The 23,783-nt window shown below is 42.8% G+C and overlaps 1 protein-coding gene across 1 annotated transcript in view; it reads left to right on the top strand.

The window, feature by feature from the left end:
* Positions 1–23,783, top strand: part of eefsec (eukaryotic elongation factor, selenocysteine-tRNA-specific) — a 423,357-nt gene that overhangs the window by 260,703 nt on the left and 138,871 nt on the right. The window contains exon 6 of the mRNA XM_043707582.2: positions 18,520–18,676. Coding sequence (XP_043563517.1) covers positions 18,520–18,676 — 157 coding nt within the window. The remainder of the gene's footprint in view (positions 1–18,519; positions 18,677–23,783) is intronic.

Here is a 23,783-nt window from a genome sequence, read left to right as displayed (position 1 = left end):
AGAGTCTACCTTTATTGTGTTTTTAAATCGTGGAATTTATGTTATAAGTACATCAATTGGTTTATTCTATTTTCTCTTTCGTTTTGTTAATAAACTATTGTTTTACTGTCAACACAAAATCTGCATTATTGCATACATAAGTTTCAGGAAGAGACCACTTCATCAAAAATAAAACAAAAACACAATACCTGATCTATGGAGCCAGGTTTCAGTCTGGGATATGACATATCCTGTAATAACATCAGCTGTAATAACAATAACCCCTTTGGCTTTGACTCCACATCTTTTCAGAGGAGAATTAGCAGACAAGAATTGAGATTGAGCTAAAATAGGAAATTGCAGGGCTGGTAACTGAGTACCTCATTCAAGATGTAGAGGTGGACTTAGGTGGACAAGGTCAGAAGTCACGCGACACTAGGTTATAGTTCAACAGGTTTATTTGAAATCACAAGCTTTCAGAGCGCTGCCCATTCATCGAAGGAAGTGCACAGACACAGAATTTAAAGGCGGAGAGATCATTGCAAGATAATTCCAGGTAATTAAAAGTTTGTCTCCAGCACCATCTTATTTTTGATTTTTTGTAATTATCTCTCTAATTGCATTATAGGTCATCCCTTCACTTGCTATTCAGCTGTTGACACTTTACTCACACTGCCTCTCACTTCTGATCACCTGCAAAGACTTGCACTCACACCATTTGTACTATCTTTTGACACTTATACATGGAATTGTCTTGCAATGAGCTCTCTGCCTATAGATTCTGTGTCTGTGCACTTCCCTCCATTTCGCCTGACAAAGGGGCTATGCCCTGAAAGCTTGTGATTTCAAATAAACCTGGTATCATATGACTTTTCAGGTCATTCAAGAGGATGTTTTACTAAGCTAAAGTCATTACGTAAATGCATATTGTTGTCTTGATGTAAATGTATCATTTCACTGACTCCCTGAAACCATGTAGTTCACATAATTTGACGTGACAAATTACAGCTCTGTTCTTAAAATGCTTTGGGTTGAGAGCCAAGCTACTCAAAACAGTGATTGTTTGGGTCACATGAGAAGTCCAGCTAATATCACGGCTGGAACAAACTTAATGTAAGCTAGTGATACAATCACATTGCCTCAGTGGCCTTGTTCCCATTAGTTTAATCAGGACTATACTCTCACTTGAAATCCCTCGCAGGCTGCTGTACTTAGAACTGTGAGGAAAGCTCTGCAGAGTCAGCAGAAGAGTTAAGTGTTTCAGGAGTAGCTCAGGTCATTGAATGCCAATTAAGTGAATGGGAGCAAATTTTTGCACATGGGCAATGTGCCAACAAGATTCTGATATCGTCATTGCACACTGAGCACATTGCAGGCAGTGCATGAAATGGTTGGTCTCTACAAATAATTTTTGTGTATACGTATTTTTGTGCCTTGTCTGAGCTAAAATATACTTAGCTTTAAGTAACCTCTTCAGGGTTTTATCCCAACTCTTCTGGTCTGGGAAAAACACTAATCATTAGTGGCGCACTGGTGTGTACAGCCATGTTCATTCAAGGACTTTACAAGACTCCACAAAGCTTAGGAATCTCCCTCTCTAAGCTGTGAGTCTTTTCCCTAAGCTCAAAAAGCCCAAGTTTCAGAACTGAGTAACAAACCTTGAGACCCCAGTATTTGTCTTGCTGGGTCACAAAGGTAAACACAACCTCATTAATTCCAAAATAGATGCTACATTATTTCTTCACGGAATGTGGGTGCCGCTGGCTACACCAGCATTTATTGCCCATCCCTAGTTGCCCTTGAGGAGGTAGAGGTGAACCGCCTTCTTGAACCGCTGCAGTCCATTTGATGTATATCTACAATGCTACTATGGGGAAAACTCCAGGACTTTGACCCAGTGACACTGAAGAAATGGTGAATGTTGATGCTTGTTCCCCTGTTTTTGTCAGAAACCCAAAGTGGGTCATGAAAAGTGCTTCTAGGAGAAGGAAAGGATGGCCTAAGAGTAGAGTTTAAAAGATTCCTGTACCAAAGGCTGTTCCATAGCCCCAACCTCAAAAGAGACCGTTATTCAACACTGGGTTGAATTGAATTTATTGTTATATGTACCGAGGCACAGTGATAAGCTTTGTCTTGCGAGCAATACAGGCAGATCACAGAGTTAAGTAGCATCGATAAGTAAATAATAGATAAACAGCTGCAAAAACAGAAACACAGGTACAGGCAAATGTTAAGAGTTTGAGAGTCCATTCAGTATTCTAGCAACAGTAGGGTAGAAACTGTTTCAAAACCGGTTCGTGCATGTGTCCAGGCTTCTGTACCTTCTCCCTGATGGTAGCGGCTGTAGAAAAACATTGCCAGGGTGGGATGGATCTTTGAGAATGCTGGCAGCCTTTCCTTGACAGCGGGCCTGGTAGATGGATTCTATAGATGGGAGGTTGGCCTTTGTGATTGTCCGGTCTGGGAGGCTGGCCTTTGTGATGGTCCGGGCCGAGTTCACCACTCTCTGTAACCGTCCTTGATCTTGAATGGTACAGTTGCCATACCGGGTAGTGATACATCCAGACAGAATGCTCTCGATGGCACACCTATAAAAGTTGGCAAGGGTATTCTGTCAGATACTAGAACTTAGGAAGTTGAGGAGTGAACTGATAGAGTGGTGTAGATAAGATAAATAACAAAGGTCTTTTCCCAAGGTAGGGAACTTCAAAACTCGGGGCATGTTTTAAGGTAAAAGGAGAAAGATTTAAAAAGGACCTGAATGGCACCTTTTCACACAGAGGGTGGTTCGTATGTGGAATGAACTGCCAGAGGAAATGGTAAATGCAGGAACGTTTTCAACATTTAAAAGACATTTGGACAGTTAAATGAATAGGAAAGTTTTCATGGGATATGGGCCAAATGCAGGCAATGGGTCTAGTTTAGTTTGGGACGTTTGGTTGCATGGATGATTTGGATTGACATATCTGTTTCCGTGCTGTATGACTCTGCCACTGAAGGAAATCATGGATGTTCTGTGATCATGTGTACTCATATCTTGTGATATCTTTGTCTAATAAAAATCAATCTCAGTTAAAAAAAATTAACAATTAATCAATCACCAGTTGTCTTCTTGAAAGAGAATTCAAAACGTGTTGTGGCCTTTGAAGGAAGAAGTATTTGCTAATTTTGTTACTGAAAGATTTAGCTTCGCATTAGTCTTTACGGTGGAAGGTACTTCCAAATATTCCATTGATTTTGAAGATTACGGAGAAGAAATTATGTACTATTACTAAAGATGTAGTGTTACATAAACTAATGGGCTAAAAACAGATAAATCCCCTGAGTCCTGATGGCTTGCATCCGAGAATTCTAAAACAGTTAGTAACAGAAATAGTGGATGCTAACTAAAAGCCAAAAGAACTGCAGATGCTGTAAATCAGAAACAAAAATATAAATTGCTGGAAAAAGTCAGCAGCTCTGGCAGCATCGATGGAGGTGGGAGGTTAGCCTTTGTGACTGTCTAGGCCGAGTTCACCACAATCTGTAACTGTCTCCGATCTTGAATGGTACAGTTGCCTTACCAGGTAGTGATACATCCAGACAGAATGCTCTCGATGGCACACCTACAAAGGTTGGCAAGGGTATTCTGTCAGATACTAGAACTTAGGAAGTTGAGGAGTGAACTGATAGAGTGGTGTAGATAAGATAAATAACAAAGGTCTTTTCCCAAGGTAGGGAACTTCAAAACTCGGGGCATGTTTTAAGGTAAAAGGAGAAAGATTTAAAAAGGACCTGAATGGCACCTCTTCACACAGAGGGTGGTTCGTATGTGGAATGAACTGCCAGAACAGTTCTGACGAAGGGTCACCAGATCTGAAACATTAACTCTGATTTCTCTCCATCAATACTGCCAGACTTGCTAAGATAGTGATTGTAATTTTTCAAAAATCGTTGGATTCTGGAGAAATGTCAGATGATTGGAAAACTGTTCGTGTGACACCCCTATTCAAAAAGGGAGTGAAGCAAAAAGCAGGTAACCATGGGCCAATTAGATTAACATTGATTGGTGGAAAAGTATAGGAATCAATTATTAATGAAATAATAGCAATACTTTTGCAAAGCTATAACCCAATTAAACAGAGTCAGCACAGCTTAATGAAAGGGAAATCACATTTAACTAATTAATTATAGGTTTTTGAAGAAGTAACAACTGGTGTGGATAGTGGGGAACCAGTAGATGTGTTGTATTTGAACTTCCAGAAGGCATTCAACAAGGTACCTCACAAAAGGTCAAGTCATAAGAGCCCATAGTGTTGGAAGTGGTATATTGTTGTGGATAGAGAATTGGCTAATGGGCTGGAAGCAGTGAGTGGGAATAATGAGTTCTTTTTCAGATTGATGACCTGTGACCATTGTATGGTTCCACAGGGGTCAGTTAGTTGGGACCACTACAGTTTACAATATATATTAATGACTTGGAGGAAGGAACTGAATGTACTGTATCCAGATTTTCTCATGATATAAAAATAGCTGGAAAGGCAGGTCATGAGAGGGCTACAAAAAGTTTCCAGAGAAATATTGATAGGTTAAATAAGTGGGCAAAACGTTGAAAAATGTGAAGTTGTTAATTTTAAAATGGAGGACAAAAGAACAGTATTATTTAAATGGAGAAAAACAGCAGAAAACTGCATACAAAGGGATTTGGATTGGCTGGAGGGGAAATTGTGCACAATGCACAGAAAGCTAACACACTGGTGCAGCAGGTAATCAGGAAGACTAATGGTATGTTAGCCCTTATTTCAAGGGGGTTGGAGTATAAGAGTAGGGAAGCCTAACTGCAACTGTACAAGGGGCTGGGGAGACCACATTTGGAATACTGTGAGCAGTTTTGGTCCTCTTATTTGAGAAAAGATTTCATTTCATTGGAGGCAGTTCAGAAAAGGTTAATTAGAATGATCCCGGTATAGAGGGATTGTCTTGTGAACAAAGACTAAGCAGGTTGGGACTTTACTTACTGGCATTTAGAACAATGAGGGGAGCTCTCATTGAAACTTTTAAGGTTCTCAGAGAGTTTGGCAGGGTCAATACTGAGAGGATGTTTCCCCTCACAGTAGAGCCTAGGAGCAGGGGGCATAATCTCAGAATAATGGGATGCCAAATGAAGAGATGAGGAGGAATTTCTTCTCTCAGAGGATAGTTTTCCCCCATTTTGGAAGGTTTACCTTTGTATCTAGGGAACTGGAGTAAAAGGAGCTGAAAATATCCCTCAATTAGGCAAACCCAGGTTGAACTCCACTTTGAGCACTGTGAGCAGATCTGGGCACCATAGCTTAGGAAGGAAAGATTGACCCTGGATGGAGTCGAACATAGGTTTATAGGAATGGTACCTGGACTTCTGTTATGAGGAGGGATTGTACAAATTAGACTTGTTTCCTCTAAACTTTACCAAGTTAATGGGTAACCTGATCACAATCTTCAAGCTATGATCAGGAAAAGACAGAGTAGGTAAAGATAAACAATTTCCACTGCTCAGGGATTCTAAAACAAGAGGGGGCATTGACTGAAAATTAGGTCCACACCATTCAGGGAGATGTTAGGAAGCACTTCTACACGCAAAAAAAGATAAATGTTTGGAATTCTCCTCCACATACAGTGGTTGACACGAGGATCAGTTCCAAATTTTAAATCTGAAGTAACTAGAGTTTAGTTAAGGGATATGGGCCAAAGGCAGGTATATAGAGTTTGGATACTTATTAGCCATGATATCATTGAACATCAGAACAAGCTCAAGGGGCTGAATGGCCTATTCTTGCTCCTGTGTTCTGATGATCCTTTCTGATTGACCATTTCTTCCTGTTAATCACTTTTTCAAGGGGAATTAGATATAGTTCTTAGGATTAAAGAGATCAAAAGGTATGGAAAGAAAGTGGGCGCAGGGTACTGAGTTGGATGATCTGCCACAATTGGAACAGGTTCGAAGGGCCAAACAGCCTACTTCTGTTCCGAAGTTGTATGTATCTTACTGAAAACAACGTCAGAAGTTTGCAGTTTAAGTTCCCTGAAAAGAAGAAAAGAATTTTATTTATGAACTGGCTATTTGACTCAGCTTTTCCAGTGATGTTTATACAAGTCTATGAGGCAATTAACTATTGCTAAATTAAGCCAATTAGGGGAATGAAGAACTGAACGTGAAACTGTTTCCTGTAAAGATGAGATTAATGTACAGTCTTCATTAGTTGGTTTGTTATTTTTCTGTTGATCTCTCTATTTTTATGTCTCTTATTTTCATCTCGTTTCAATTCTCTCACACATGCTTTGTCTTCCTTCTAGTGATTTTTTTTCTTTCTTTTGTTTCTTTCGTGTTTTCCCTTTTAACTCTTCCACCCTCTTAACTCGCCACTGTGACCCACGGAATTACAGTACTGTTTTCCATATTTTTGGAGAAAGCTGTTACATACTCGACATTTTAAGCCAATCATCATCCTTCTTTATTCTGGGATTGGTACGTTTTGGCTTGGTGCCCCATTGCTTGTGAAATACCAAGTGACATCACTGCAGCATTTCAACAATCTCGCTCTCAATGTGTGTACGAAAAACGGGAGCAAATAAAAGGGAGAGAAAAGGACAGAGGTGATGGAACAATGAAGGAGGAGAGAATATGGAGGGGATGAAGAAGGAAATAAAGAGACAAAGGAGAAAACATTGTATTCTTTAGTGCTGTAGATGACCACAGGATGTCACAAAGAACTTTGTCTGTGCAGTCACTTATTGCAGTATAGTAGCCAAGGTGGTCTATCAATGTTTTAAGTAACATTTTCATCACCCAGCTCGAAATTGTTGGTTAGACACTCCAGATCAGTCAGTACTTAACAAGTTAAAATTTAGGGTGAAGACCAAGGATGCTTTGACCACAGATCCTCATCCAAAATCTTAACCTGTCTTTTCTCTGTCAGATAAACTCACTACGCACTGCCAGCACTCTCTGCTTTTGTTTCACATGAAATGTAAACTTTTGGGACCTTTTGCCTGGTTGAATGCTCTTGAATGTTAGAGGCCTCACTCAAGTCCACTGTTCAGTCAGGGATGTTGAAAAGCTCCTGTGGATTGGAATAAGATTAAATCGGGAATTGGGTTCTGTCTTTGCTCTACAGGTCATGTGACAGTGTGATCAAGAAAGGCGAGAGCCTTCAACTTTTTCTCCATTTAATCCTTTGTTTATATTGTACTCAAATCTACTTCAAACTTGTCTCTGTCTGGCATTAAGGAGGTTTTGATGTTTGTCTGGCATTAATAAAATTGGTCTGCCCTTTGCACCCGCCACTTATTGCTCATACTGTGCCCATTATTTTTGTTTTTGCGCTGCCGTATTAGCTGTTTGGGTTTATTAGTGAAGGGAGAACTCTTGAGTGACTGTTCCCATAATGGGCGCTGGGATCAGTTAACCAGACATTTGTTGGAACTGAAAAGAAAGGATTACTGTGGGATGGCTGATGACTTTGAATAGATTATCGGGACAGAAGCTGGTAACTATGAATTTCAGCTGAACCAAGGTAAGAAAGCCATGCTGCCTTTGAGTTTAAAATAACAAGAGCCCCCCCCATCTCCCTTTCTGATAATCGAGTGCATGAGAAGCTTTTCTTCAGCATCGTTCTGAGCCTGGATCTGTGTAACAGTAGCCTAACAGATATGCAGCATCAACACAGCCCTATAATACATACAAGCAAATTAGAAAAGCCACAAACACACCCTTTTATGTGGGTGCAGCTGGTGTATTTTATCTTTGGTCATCGGGGACTGAAGTACTTCTTGATCTTTGACATGTTATCAGTTTGGGATTCGAACAGTGAGTGAGCATTGTGAAGCTGTGGATTGGTTTACGTATGTCCTGATTGTGAAAGTATGGCAGGGAGGTGCGTAGACAGGAATTCTTTGAATACTGGGCACAGACTCAAGCTTGAGAGCAAAGTTGAGCAGACAGCCTTGATTACCTGCTTTGCACAGAAATGAATGCACATGTGGCTCAAACAGTTGGTAAAGTGGAAGAGAATTTGTATTACATTAGTGTCTTTCTCTAAGATGTGCCAAAGAGTTTTACTGCTAATAAAGTACTTTGGAAGTGTGGAAACTCCTGTAATATAAGAAAGCTGAAGGCAGATAATGTTGACAGCTTCACTGTCTGAGAAGAATTATTCAAGGCCTATGTGAAAGAGTAATGTTGGACAATTTTGGATCATCCTGGGTCCTAAAGCCCGCTGTCTCAATCTGTGGTGCTTGTCTTCAGCTGTAGGTCGGCAGCAGGGAACTCAGTAAATTCCATTCTGTGTATCCAGCTATGATGATGGTACTTATGGTGGATGAAATGTTTGTTAATGTTCCCTTGCTCCTGTTGCCACATTTCCACTCCACGGCTATGAGCTTGGGTAAGGTGAGGCTGTCCGCAGCGGTCAACTTTAAACCCAGTACAAATTGACCATCAAGTTCATGACAAGCTCTGATCATGATGGGTTTTTGCCAACAATTAGACAATAGACAATAGGTGTAGGCCATTCTGCCCTTCGAGCCTACATCACCATTCATTACGATCATGGCTGATCATCCTCAATCAGTATCCTGTTCCTGCCTTATCTCCATAACCCTTGATTCCACTATCCTTGAGAGCTCTATCCAACTCCTTCTTAAACGAATCCAGAGACTGGACTTCCACGGCCTCCGGGGCAGAGCATTCCATACAGCCACCACTCTCTGGGTGAAGACGTTTCTCCTCATCTCTGTCCGAAATGGCCTACTCCTTATTTTTAAGCTGTGTCTTCTGGTTCGGGACTCACCCATCAGCGGAAACATGTTTCCTGCCTCCAGAGTGTCCAATACTTTAATAATCTTATATGTCTCAATCAGATCCCCTCTCAGTCTTCTAAACTCAAGGGTATACAAGCCCAGTCGCTCCAATCTTTCAACATAAGATAGTCCCGCCATTCCAGGAATTGACCTCGTGAACCTACGTTGCACTTCCTCAATAGCCAGAATGTCTTTCCTCAAATTTGGAGACCAGAACTGCACACAATATTCCAGGTGCGGTCTCACCAGGGCCCTGTACAGCTGCAGAAGAACCTCTTTGCTTCTATACTCAATCCCTCTTGTTATGAAGGCCAGCATGCTATTAGCGTTCTTCACTACCTGCTGTACCTGCATGCTTACCTTCATTGACTGATGTACAAGAACACCCAGATCTCTCTGTACTGCCCCTTTACCTAACTTGACTCCATTGAGGTAGTAATCTGCCTTCCTGTTCTTGCCACCAAAGTGGATAACCATACATTTATCTACATTAAACTGCATCTGCCATGCATCTGTCCACTCACCTAACCTGTCCAGATCACCCTGTAATCTCCTAACATCCTCCTCACATTTCACCCTACCACCCAGCTTTGTATCATCAGCAAATTTGCTAATGTTACTATTAATACCATCTTCTATATCATTAATATATATTGTAAAAAGCTGCAGTCCCAGCTCTGATCCCTGCGGTACCCCACTCGTCACCGCCTGCCATTCCGAAAGGGAGCCGTTTATCACTACTCTTTGTTTCCTGTCAGCCAACCAATTTTCAATCCAAGTCAGTACTTTGCCCCCAATACCATGCGCCCTAATTTTGCTCACTAACCCCCTATGTGGGACTTTATCAAAAGCTTTCTGAAAGTCCAGGTACACTACATTCACTGGATCTCCCTTGTCTATCTTCAGAGTTACATCCTCAAAAAATTCAAGAAGATTAGTCAAGCATGATTTCCCCTTCATAAATCCATGCTGACTCTGACCTATCCTGTTACTACTATCCAGATGTGTCGTAATTTCATCCTTTAAAATAGACTCCAGCATCTTTCCCACCACTGAGGTCAGGCTAACTGGTCTATAATTTCCTGCTTTCTCTCTCGCTCCTTTCTTAAAAAGTGGTACAACATTAGCCACTCTCCAATCCGCAGGAACTGATCCTGAATCTATCGAACTCTGGAAAATAATCACCAACGCATCCACGATTTCTAGAGCCAAGTCCTTCAGTACCTTGGGATGTAGACCATCAGACCCCGGGGACTTATCAACCTTCAGACCTAACAGTCTCTCCAACACCAATTCCTGGCAAATATAAATTCCCTTCAGTTCAGGTCCTTCAGCCACTGTTACCTCAGGGAGATTGCTTGTGTCTTCCCCAGTGAACACAGATCTGAAGTACCAATTCAATTCTTCTGCCATTTCTTTTTTCCCCGTAATATATTCCCCTGTTTCTGTCTTCAAGGGCCCAATTTTAGTCTTAATCATTTTTTTCCCTTTCACATACCTAAAAAAGCTTTTACTATCCACCTTTATATTATTGGCCAGTTTACCTTCGCACCTCATTTTTTCTCTGCATATTTCCTTCTTAGTAATCCTCTGTTGTTCTTTAAAAGCTTCCCAGTCCTCAGTTTTCCCACTCATCTTTGCTATGTTATACTTTTTCTCTTTTGACTTTCTATGTTTCTTAACTTCCCTCGTCAGCCACGGCCACCCCTGCCTCCTCCTAGGACCTTTCTTCCTTTTTGGAATGAACTAATCCTGCAACTTCTACATTATACACAGAAATATCTGCCATTGTGCCTCCACTGTCATCCCTGCTAAGGTATTGCACCATTGAACCTTGGCCAGCTCCTCCCTCATAGCTCCATAGTTCCCTTTATTCAACTGAAATATTGTCACTTCCGATTGTACCCTCTCCCATTCAAATTGCAGATTGAAGCTTATTGTATTATGGTCACTACTTCCCAATGGCTCCTTCACTTCGAGGTTCCTGACCAATTCTGGTTCATTACACAATACCAGATCCAAAATTGCCTTCTCCCTGGTCGGCCCCAGCACCAGCTGTTCTAAGAATCCATCTCTGAGGCACTCCACAAAGTCTCTTTCTTGAGGCCCAATACCATCCTGATTCTCCCAGTCTACCTGCATGTTGAAATCCCCCATAACAACTGTAGTAACATCTTTGCGACAGACCAATTTCAGCTCCTGATTCAACTTACATCCAACATCCAATCTACTGTTTGGGGGTCTGTAGATAACTCCCAAGAGGGTCATTCTACCCTTATAATTTCTCAGCTCTATCCATACTGACTCTACATCCCCTGATCCTAGGTCCCCCCGCGCAAGGGACTGAATATCATCCCTTACCAACAGGGCCACCCCACCCCCTCTGCCCGTCAGTCTGTCCTTACGATAGCACGTGTAGTCTTGAATATTCATTTCCCAGGCCCTGTCCACTTGAAGCCACGTCTCAGTTATCCCCACAATATCGTATCTGCCAATTTCCAAAAGAGCCTCAAGCTCATCCATCTTATTTCTAATGCTTCGTGCATTTATGTATAGTATTTTTAATTTGTTACTGCTCTCACTCTTCCTATCAACTCCTGTTTCACTCAACCTTACGGCATGATCCCTTTTTGAGTTTTCTGCTTCATTGATACAGTTGTCTTTCTTGACTTCCCTTGTTCTAACTTTCCCTTCAATTTCCTTCTTAAACTTCCAGTTTGTCCCCTCCCCTCCGCTATTTAGTTTAAACGCAGCTATGTTACAGTAGCAAACCTGCCTGCCAGAATGCTGGTCCCCAACCTATTAAGGTGCAAACCGTCTCTTTTGTATAATTTATGCTTACCACAAAACATACCCCAGTGATCCAAGAATATAAATCCTTGCTTCCTGCACCAGTTCCCCTGCCACACGTTCAAGTCCATTATCTCCGTGTTTCTGGCCACACTAGCCCGAGGAACTGGAAGCAAACCGGAGATAACCACTCTGGACGTCCTGCTTTTCAGCCTCCTTCCTAGTTCTCCGAAGTCCCGCTGTAGTATGTTCCTCCTCTTCTTCCCAACATCATTTGTACCGACATGTACCACCACCTCTGGCTCTTCACCCTCGTCCTTGAGGATTTCCTGCACTCTGTCTGCGATGTCCTTAATCCTGGCACCAGGAAGGCAACACACCATCCTTAAATCCCGCCTGTTGCCACAGAAACCCCGGTCAGTTCCTCTCACAATGGAGTCCCCTATTACCACGGCTCTGTGCGATGTCTGACTCCTCCGTTCTGGCTCCACGCCAACTTTTGATTGACAGACCTGATCGCCTCACGTACTGGCAGTGTCATCTGTCTCTACTGTTTCCAAAAGATTCAACTTGTTCCTGACAGGTACTTCCCCCGGGGGTCTCTTGCACTTGTCTCCTCTCTGCCTTCCTCATCGTCTGCTCTCTTCTGGTACGATTGGTGTAATAACCTCGCTGAAGGTCCTGTCCAGAAAAATTTGTTCTCTTGGATGAGCCTAAGGTCCTTGAGTTCTTTCTTCAGTGCTGCGATATGCTCTGTCAGTAGCTGAACGTGCACACATTTTCTACAGATATATGAGCCAGATACACCAGAGTCGTTGACCTCCCACATCATGCACGTAGCACACTGAACCAGCTGGGCAGTCACGTCTTCACCCTCTTCAACTGTGGCGTAATCACTTCACTCAACCTCTTTGTCGAAGACTCCCGAGCTAAAGACTCTCTCTTCTCTCAACAGGAACTTCCCTGGACTCTCTTTTTGGTGCAAGTCTGTGGACTTAATAAGTACTTTGCATCAGTCTTCACAGTGGAAGACATGAGTAATATCCCAACAATTAAAGGGAGTCATGGGGCTGAGTTGAGTATGGTTGCCATTACAAAAGAGAAAGTGCTAGAAAAGCTAAAAGGTCTTAAAAGTGATAAATCTCCTGACCCCGATGGGCTACATCCTAGAGTTCTGAGGGAGGTGGCTGAGGAAATAGCGGAGGTGTTGGTTGAGATCTTTCAAAAGTCACTGTAGTCAGGGAAAGTCCCGGATGATTGGAAGATCGCTGTTGTAACCCCCTTGTTCAAGAAAGGATCAAGACAAAAGATGGAAAATTATAGGCCAATTAGCCTAACCTCGGTTGTTAGGCTAACCTAGAATCCATCATTAAGGATGAGGTTTCTAAATTTTGGAAGAGCAGGGTCGGATTAGAACAAGTCAACATGGATTTAGTAAGGGGAGGTCGTGCCTGACAAACATGTTGGAGTTCTTTGAAGAGGTGACAAGTAGATTAGACCGGGGAAACCCAGTGGATGTGGTCTACCTAGACTTCCAAAAGGCCTTTGATAAGGTGCCACACGGGAGGCTGCTGAGCAAGATGAGGGCCTATGGTGTTCGAGGTGAGCTACTGGTATGGATTGAGGATTGGCTGTCTGACAGAAGGCAGAGAGTTGGGATAAAAGGTTCTTTTTCGGAATGGCAGCCGGTGACAAGCGGTGTCCCACAGGGTTCAGTGTTGTGGCCGCAGCTGTTCACATTATATATTAATGATGTGGATGAAGGGACTGGGGGCATTCTAGCGAAGTTTGCCGATGATACAAAGTTAGGTGGACAGGCAGGTAATACTGAGGAAGTGGGGAGGCTGCAGAAGGATCTAGACAGTTTGGAAGAGTGGTCCAGGAAATGGCTGATGGAATTCAATGTGAGCAAATGCAAGGTCTTGCACTTTGGAAAAAAGAATACAAGCATGGACTACTTTCTAAACGGTGAGAAAATTCGTAAAGCCAAAGTACAGAGGGATGTCACAAGGAATTAAGGGCTACAGGGAGAATGCGGGTAAGTGGAGTTGAAATGCCCATCAGCCATGAGTGAATGGCGGAGTGGACTCGATGGGCTGAATGGCTCCTATGTCTTATGGTCTTATGGTCTTATGACTTTAAAGTTAGGTTAGAGGAGGAGGATAGGAGGGAGGCCCTACTTTGTAGGACCTGGGGTCTAGAACACACCCACTCAAATATCAATCACTTACCTTCCCGACCAGCTCTGCACTCCGACTTCACTTCTGCCCAGCTCCCGCCGCTCTCTGCTGCAAAATTGGCAACAGTTTCATGGTCATCATTAGGTTCTTAATTGAATTCAATTGCTATTGCCTGACATGGCAGGATTCGAACCAGATTGTCCAAAAGATTACTGAGTCTCTAGATTAATATACTAGTGACAACACCACGAGGCCATCACCTCTCCAAACGTCAGGATAAGCTTGGAGGGGAATTTACAGTTGGTGGTGTTCCCATGTATCTGCTGCCCTTGTCCGTCTGAATGATGTTAAAAATCACACAACACCAAGTTATAGGCCAACAGGTTTATTTGTAAGTACAGATACGAAATCTTCCGGCTCAGTTGTTTCTCGGAATTTGAAATTTTTCGGATTTTGGAATAAATGACATTTTCACAGTGAAATAAAACAAATTGCCTCATAGCAGATGCATGTGTGAATAGTACGAGCACTGAGACACAGTTGGTGCCTGCCAGTGCTGGGCCCCGCTGCCGCATCACATCTGAGTGACATGGGTTGAGTGGCTGTGGAGTTGGGTCAACTGTTTGCATGCCAAAATGATGCTCTGCACTCCCACAAAAAAGTTTGGATTTCAGAACTTTTTGGATTTCGGATAAAGGATCGTGTACTTGTACAAGCTTTCAGAGCACTGCTCCTTTGTCAGCTCGCTACCTGACAAAGGAGCAGTGCTCCGACAGCTTGTAATTCCAAATAAACCTGTTGGACTATAACTTGGCTTCATGTGATTTTTAACTTTGTCTCTACAAAGACTGTGCGGTGGATAGACTTAATGATACCTGCTGGTAGTAGGGTAATGGGAAGTCAAAATGCAATCTATTAGAGTCAGCATGTTTTTATCAAGAATAATCTTCTTTTGAGTAATTTGTTAGAGTCTTCAAAGATGTAATGAGCAAAATGGATAGTGGGGATCATGTAGATGTAGTATATCTGGATTTCCAGGAGGCATTTGCTAAGATGCGACGCAAAAGGTTAATACATGAGTTAAGGTCAATATACAAGATACGGTCACATGGTTTGGGGTAATACATTAGCCTCGATGGAGGATTGATGAGCCAGCAGAAAGCAGAGAGTGGTGTACATGGATCCTTTTCTGGATGGCAAGATCTAACTGGTCAGGGGCCACACGGCTCGGTCCTTGGATCCCAACTATTTACGATTCATACTAATGACCTGGATGCAGCGATACAGTGTGCTAAAGACAGATTTGCAGATGACACCAGAACATATGGAAGTAAGTTGAAATGAAAAAAATAAGAAATTGATAAGTGGATTTGGATGGGTTCAGTGAATGGGCCACAGTGTGGCAGATAGAATTTAACATGGACATGTGTGAGGATATCCATTTTGGTTGCAGGAATAAAAAGGCAACATATTATCTACATGCAGAGAAACTTCAGTGTGCTTCAGTGCAGGGGAATCTGGATGCCCTCGTACATGAATCACAGAAAACTGGTATATAGGTGCAACAAGTAACAAGAAGGGAGAATAGAATTTTGGCATTTATTGCTAAAGGAATAGAGTATAAAAGTGGGGAAGGACTGATGCAACTGTACAAGGCACCATTGAGACTGTAGTTGAGAGTGTGGTGCTGGAAAAACACAGCAGGTCAGGCAGCATCCTGCTCCTCGTATGGAGCCTGACCTGCTGTGCTTTTCCAGCACCACACTCTCGATTCTGATCTCCAGCATCTGCAGTCCTCACTCTCTCCGTTAGTGAGACTGCATCTGGAGTACAGTGTACACTTTTGGGTCACTTGGGGAAGGATGTTAATTACATTAGAGGCAGTTCAGGGAAGGTTTAATAGATTAATTCCAGGAATGAAGAGCTTGTCTTATGAGAGGTTGATGCCTCTTTCTACCTATACTCACTCGAGCTTAGAAGACTGAAAGGAGGTTAAATTGATGTCTGTAGATTGCTAAAGGAGATGGACAAAGTAGACATAGAGAAGATGTTCCCTCATGTAGGGCAGTCCAGAGTGAGAGGTCATAGTTTTAGGGTAAGGAGCAGCAGGTTTAAAACGGAGATAGGAGGAATCCCTACTTTCAAATTTGTGGATCTGTGGCATTCATTCCTCCAGAGTTTAGTGGATTCCAAGGCACTAAATAAATTGAAGGAGGAGATAGACAGATTTTTAAATTAGTAATGGAGTGATGAATTTTGGAGAGGGGGCAGGAAGGTGAAGTTGAGGCTAAGATGAGATCAACCATGATCGTATTAAATGTTAGAGTATGTATGAAGGGCAGAATGGCCTACTCCTGCTTTTCAGCTTATAGGGCCGGACATATAGAGAAAACAATGGAGATGGTGCTGTCTGGAAGATTTCTGGTAAGGTATGTTTCCATGAGCATAGCTAAGACAGGCTTTTGCTTGACTTGTCTATGAGACAGCACTCTCAATGTTGGCACTGGCTCTCAGATGTTAGTAAGGATGAATCTGCAGGGTCAATCAGCTGTGTTTGCCATTGTTGTTTCTGAGTGCCTTAGTCAATGCCAGGTGGGCTATCTGGTTTCATTTCTTCTTTGAGACTTCCACTTGATTGATTCAACCAAGTTACTTGCTAGGCCTGGTAAGAGACAGTAAGAGGAGAAAGTGAGGACTGCAGATGCTGGAGATCAGAGCTGAAAATGTGTTGCTGGAAAAGCGCAGCAGGTCAGGCAGCATCCAAGGAACAGTAAGAGCCAGCCCATTGCTGTGACTCTGGAATCACACATAGGCCAGACCAGGTGAAGACAGCAGAATTTTTTCCCTAAAGGACATTAGTGAAAAGATTTTAAGTTTTCCACAACTGACGATGGTTTCATGGTCATCACTAGACTTTTAATTCCAAAAGATGGTGAAATTCCAGTAATTCCCTTGTCTAATGCTCAGTGTATTACTCAGTAACTTCCATGGGCTATAAAAGACCAGAAAACTGCCAAGTACAGAACTGGTGCACTTGGCTGCCCTCAGGTTATGGAGCAGTGAGGAAGTTACAATTTACTTTGGCCTCTGACCTTATGGTGCATAAAACCAGTGAGAAATGGAAAAAGGTCAAGCTGGGATCCTCATCCTAATCACAGACCAGTCCTGTTATTCCTGTTGGAATATATGTTGAGGTAAATGCTCATTAAGAACAGGGTCAGGACAATGTTGAAGCACTCCTTTACAGTCAAGAATCTTCTGAAATTCAGTTTGTTGAATTACATAGAATATACAGCATAGAACTAGGCCATTCAGCCCATCATGCCCATGTGGTATTTATGCTGCTGTGGATCATCTTTCATCTTCTAATTCTATTGTCATAATCTTATTATTACCATCGTCATGAGTTTATCCAGTTTTCCCTATTTTCCAAAAGTTTACTTGTTTCACCAACATGTGGTAATGAGTTCCACACTATCTAGATAAAGATGTTTCTTTTAAATCTCCCCATTTGATCTCTCAGTGGCAGTCTTCTGCTGAAGGATGTTGCTCTTTCGCTAAGTAAACCTTTCATGATTTTAAACACCTTTCTTAGGCCATCCCAAAGCTTTTTCTTTTCCAGAGAAAAACCTCTTTGCCTGTTGGTCCTTTCCTGATAGCTACAATCTCACATCAGTGCCATCAGTATTGTGAGTCCATTTTGGACCTTCTCCAGTACCTAGAGATCACTTTTTGACCACCAGAATTGTACACAGTCACCCAGGAGTGATCTAACCAAGTTTAGGATTACTGTTAAATAAATCTTAGCCAGTTGGTGAGTCAGCATCTAAGGCATGGAGCTTTTCCCCAACAGCAATTTTATTTTCTTGTATGCAGTCTTTCAGATCTACTACTCAGTGTCCCACCTGTCCACTTTCTATACCCTTTTGAAACAAATGAATAATTAACTGGGCGACAGCCCCTTAAAAGGGCATAATTATTTCATCAAGCATTTGGGTGAACTCAGAAATGGTGAGCAGACCTGATAGAATTTCAGGGTGCACCAGGGGATCCTTATGGATTTCTAATCCATCGTCTTAATGAATGCCCAGTTTCCCATTGTTGCAGGAGAGGTTTGAACTCTCCCCTGTTGTTGTTTTGTGTCGCCATAGTCTTATGGGGCTGCTGTCTCATTAGAGAGAGAAGTGACTGGGGGTGATTTGACCTGAGGGCCACCAGACCTCAGGCGAAGGAAGAGGTTGAAAGGGAGAGTCCTTCATGGTAACCTCAAAGTGGTGATGGGAATTGAACCCACGCTGGTGGCATCTCACTGCTCGGTAAACCAATTCTCCTCTGTGAAGTGAGGATCAAGGCACCACAGCGGCTCAGTCTCAGTCCGTCCTGTTACTAATGGATAGGTGTTTTAGCAAACTGAGCCACAGTGCCTATACCCAAAACACTGAACTTCAGGAAGTGGTGCGATTAATTGATTAACATCCGTCAACGGGTTACCCTTCACTTTAACTGTGTTTGGAATTAGCAATAGCTTCTATCCTTTTCATTTCTGTCCTTGTCGAAATAGTGTGGAGTGCTGGCTTTGCTTTTTTATGGCCTTGTGAGCCTGGTGCAAGGGTATGTGAATTAAGCACAGGAAGAATAAATGAAGAGAGCTTGTGAGACCGTGTCCCCTAAGCACCAGCTCAAAGCAACCACAACCACATTTCACCCAATGAGGCTAACTATCTGCTGAGGCTATTGCTTTTTCCCCCTTCAGGTTTCAGATGATTATAATGTCATCGGCCGCTCGCTGTTCAAGAAGGAGACTAACATGCAGCTGTTTGTTGGGATGAAGGTGAAATTGTCCACAGGAGAAGCTGGAGTGATCGAAGGAGGCTTTGGGCAGAGTGGGAAATTTAAAGTCAGAATCCCAGGTAGGTGCCTACTTTACTAAGGAATTTAAACATTGATCCATCGCAGAAGGAAGCCGTTCAACCCTTCTACGTGACAGCAGCAACGTCTTTTCTATATGGTGTCACTTCCAGGAAAAGGATGCTCAAGTGATAAGCCTGAAAAATCCCAACCCGTGATTTTGTTTTCTGTTTTTTTTAGTTTCCCATGTTCTGTCTACGTCTTTCACTCAGCACTGCTCACAAAGCCGAGATCATTAACTCACCACCTACCAACCACCAATTATACACCCACACGTTTTACATTTAAAATAGGCTTGTGTGGAGGCCATGTAAATACAGCACAAAAATGTATGGCAGAATCTCTTACAATTCAATCATGTGTGCACAATTGCTTCAGAAACATTACCCTTCATATATAGAATTTTTATTTATCTTTTAAGGAATATCTTGTTTGCAAAAAGATTTCAGCTGTGTGTGGTATATGTGGGATGGTTGACAACATCCACTGCTTGCAGCAACAGTACCCAGCAGGCTACAGTCATACCAAACAAGGCTTGACAGCCACCTAGCATAAAGCTAGGCAGCACGGTGGCTCAGTGGTTAGCACTGCTGCCTCACAGTGCCAGGGTCCCAGGTTCGATTCCACCTTCAGGTTCCACCCATTCTCCCTGTGTCCAGGTACTTCAGTGTCCACCCACAGTCCACGGGTGTGCAGGTTAGGGTGAATTGGCCATGCTAAATTGCCCGTGGTGTGCAGGGATGTGCAGGCTAGGTGGATTAACCATAGGAAATGTTGGGTGATAGGGTACAGGGGTGAGTCTGGGTAGGATGCTCTTCGGAGGGTCGGTGTGGATTCAATGGACTGAAAGGCATGTTTTCCACACTGTTGGGATCCTATAAAAGTGCCAATCTGGTAAGCTCAGTCCCGACTTCTGTGATGTCGGATATGTATTAATGTCATTTATTTATAAGTATGAATGTTTGAATTTTGAATTATTGACATTTTGATTTTTCTGTGGGTCTGAATGCTTTGATGATTTGCTAGTGCACACGTTTGGCCCATCTTGTCACCCCTGACTCTCTGAATGAGCAATTCACTCAGTGCCATTTTCATGCATTCTCCCTGGGACCATACATAGTCTTTCTTTTCAGATAACCATGCAAGTTCCTTTTGAATGTTTCAATTGAACCTGCCTCTGCCACAGTCTCAGGCAGTGCATTACAGACCTTAACCAATTGCTGTATGAGTTCCCTCCCATGTCAGTTTTTCTTGTACCAGTTGCTTCAAATCTGTGCCCTTTTATTCTTGATCACTTCACAAATCTTCCTCCTTATCTACGCTACCCAAACCCCAGGGATTGATTTTATGCACATATTTTAGATTATGTAACATCCTCCACTGACTGCATTTTACTGGAAAACTAATCCAGCTTCTATCAGGAGACTGTGCTGTGGTTCCAGTCATGAGTTCTATTTGCTGTAGTTCATAGATTCTCTTTCGGTAGATTGTCTTTGCTGAATAAATAGGCTGTTTGCTGTGTGTTTTCAAAATGACAAATACCCTAGTTATAGCTAGTCAATAAATTAACATGTACTTAAGTATCCATTTATAGCTGGTGAAGAATAATAAGGAATCAGAAAAGAGGAAACCCAATATGACCCCTCAAGTCTTATCATCTGTTCTATGAGATCATGGCTTTCTAAATTGTGGCCTTAGCACCACTTTCCTGCCCATTCCCCATAACCTGTGCCTCCTTTGCTAACCAAAAATCTGTCTTAACTCAGCCTTGAATATATGCAAAGAAACAGCCTCCACTGCTCTCTGAAGACTGATGATCCTCTGAGAGAAGAAATTCCTGCTCCAAGTCGAATGGGAGACACTTGCTTTAAAATTGAGCCATTCTTCTGTCTGTCTCTGCAGCTCTAACTGTTACTGCATCTCTCTCTCTCTCTCTCTCTCTCTCTCTCTGTGCTCCAACTCTGACTCCCCGTGCAGGCATCGGTAGTTACTGACTCAGATGCTATGTCTACTACTGAGTTATTGCTTCAGCATTGGGAACCTGCCCACTGTCCTAAATTTAGATTAATTAATTCTACTAACACCAAAATGAATCTCTGGTTGCTGCTCCCAGCACAGTGTTAACTGAAAGGTTTGTGTTCTGTGTCCACCCAGAAGTGAATGTAAGTACTGTTTGCCCTCCCAAGTGTTCCTGTTGGTTAGGATTTGGTGTTTTCACTGCTGCCAACTGGGTTCGATTCTTCACGAGGGACTGAGAATTTATTCAAGAGGTCTTGTTGGGCAGTGATAGATTTCCTATCTCTGGGTCCGAATATCTGGGTTAAAGACCCATAAGTCTGGAAATGTGTTATAATGTGCCCAACACAGTGAGCAGTGAGGGTCTGCAGTCACCTTTTTCCATTCATCTCATGACCCAAACTGGAAATCCTGGTTGTAATGTAAAAAATAAAGGTGCACAGAAATAATACAAAATGTGAAACAAAATAAAAATGTTATTTTCAACATCTATGATATACTCCAGTGTCCAAGTGTCACAGAAATTTTGCAAAGGCATTGGTGACCACCATGTTCCCACTACTTTGGGTGTATCTGACTCGAACACAGCTGTGGGAGACAGGTGGGTAACTGGTAGGAGCCATTGACCATTCCCTGTCTGGCTAGCCATCTTAGCCGGAAACAAACCCCTGAAGAAGGGCTGCGTGGTGGTTTGGGTGGCACGGTGGCTCAGTGGTTAGCACTGCTGCCTCACAGTGCCAGGGAGCCAGGTTCAGTTCCCACCTCGGGCGACTGTCTGTGTGGAGTTTGCACATTCCCCCGGTATCTGCGTAGGTTTCCTCTGGGTGCTCTAGTTTCCTCCCACAGTCCAAAGATTTGCAGGTTAGGTGAATGATAAATTGTCCAGAGTGTTCGGTGCATTAGTCAGGGATAAATGTAGGTGAATTACTCTTCAGAGGGTCAGTGTGGACTGTTGGGTCCGAGGGCCTGTTTCCACAATGTAGGGAATCTAATCAAACTGGAGGACTCTGTTCACAGTGAGTCACAGCCCACCATGAACTTTGCGTCTCCCTGCCTCCCAAAATGTTTTCTTTCAACTACTTTTTGTTCTTCCTCTCAACAACATCAGAGGCCACCTTAAATCTAGCTTTTTGACAGTGACTTTGACCAACCCTCTGAAATCCTCTGCTACTCAATGCATGTCTGATTTGGCATTCTCCTAAGTGTTATCCAGAACTGTCCCTGTCTCTCTCTGATGTCCTTTACAGCATGACTTGTCTCTGAAATCACCGGTGTCCCAACCTATCTTTCCTCTAAGGCACTATTTGATGTAACATTAGATCAACCAGTCCTCAATTAAGTTAAAAATCACACAACGTCAGATTATAGTCCAACAGGTTTATTTGGAAGCACTAGCTTTCGGAACGCTGCTCCTTCATCAGGTGGTTGTGGAGGATACAATTGTCAGACACAGAATTTATAGCAAAAGTTTACAGTGTGTAGACTCCAACCTCGTGTTGTGCGATGTTTAACTTTGTACACCCCCGTCGAACGCCTGTGTCTCCAAATCTGCCCTCAATTATGATGCTAAGACAACTGCAACTGCCTCCCAACTGTGAACAACTAGTGTACAATAGCCTAAGTATCAGACCTGGGATTCGGAGAGTTACTAGACTTCATATTGAAGCCAGCAGTTCTGTTACATATGGGCCATCAGGCAGCAAATAGCTGTTGTTTTAAAAATAATCTTGCTTGGCTGTGCTTGTGTTAACTTTATCATTGCATCCTCATCTTATAAATATTTGTTTTTCTGTGAGATTCCTTCTGCTGATACTGACTTCTGTTTAGTAATTGCATTCCCCTAATGTGTAAAGTTTGCTAATATCTAATCTCGCATTTGAAATTAATTCAAATGAATTTGTTTTTACAAGTAAAAGGGACCAGGCAGTCTAGTAAAGCTTTTGGCAAGTTGATGAATTAATTACTCCGAATGCCAGAACATTGTACAGATGTATGCAAAGGGAAACCAGATCAGCCTAATACTGGGATGGACATTGAAGAATCTGCTGATAGCGTGAAATGAAGGGGGATGGGCAGAGACTGGTGTGGAGTGTAAGCACCAGTGTGGGCTATTGGGCTAAATGGCCTGTACATGAAAGAACTTTGTACAAAATCGATCATTCTCATTTTCATATGCCCCCCACTCCCTGGCCTTAAAAGCTTCTTTTGGGGGTAAAGAGAGTTTCAATGCTTCTTTATGTAAAAATCTTCCTAATGTCACCTCTGCATAGCCTAACTTCAATTTATTAACTTTATGGCACTGACCCTTGTCTGGACTAGCATCCCACCACCATCAGATAAAGTAGTTTCTCCCCCAACCACCTTATCACTTTCTTTAATCGTTTAATAAAGTGCCACATCAGAGGTTATTGTGGAAAAGGAAAGCTCACAGCGTCGGGCTCACACCTTGGCACAGACAGAAAGCTGGCTGGCTAACAGGATCCAGAAAGGAGGCAGAAAGAAATCTTTTTTCATGTTGGCACGATGTAATAAGTGGTGTGCCACAGAGGTCAGTGCCGGGACCTCAACTATTTACAATTTATATAAAGGACTTGGATGAAGTGCTGGAATGTTTGTTAGATTGCTGATGACACAAAATAGGTTGAAACGTAAGTTGTGAACTACGCTCCCCCTTGTTTTATTTTCTGCTGCACTGAAGTCCATGCATGGCCATGGCTTCCAGGACCATTAGCCCACCAATGAGTGGGCACAGAAACTCCACGCAGCTTAGGAAGAGCATTGGTTGTGAAGGGGATTGAAGGAGGTTATAAAAAAATGTAGGAAGGTTAGGTGAGTGGCCAGGTGCTGGCAAATGGAATAGAATGTGGGAAAATTCAACAGGAATGCAGGGCATATGCCCAAAACGTTGATTCTCCCGCTCCTTGTGGGCGGCACGGTGGCACAGTGGTTAGCACTGCTGCCTCACAGCGCCAGAGACCCAGGTTCAATTCCCGCCTCAGGCGACTCTCTGTGTGGAGTTTGCGCATTCTCCCTGTGTCTGCGTGGGTTTCCTCCGGGTGCTCCGGTTTCCTACCACAGTCCAAAGATGTGCAG

This window comes from Chiloscyllium plagiosum, unplaced genomic scaffold (assembly GCF_037043375.1).
Source record: "Chiloscyllium plagiosum isolate Xiang-an unplaced genomic scaffold, Cpla_swu_hap1 HiC_scaffold_14, whole genome shotgun sequence".
Taxonomy (NCBI): Eukaryota; Metazoa; Chordata; class Chondrichthyes; order Orectolobiformes; family Hemiscylliidae; genus Chiloscyllium; species Chiloscyllium plagiosum.
This window is presented reverse-complemented; position numbering and strand designations above follow the sequence as displayed.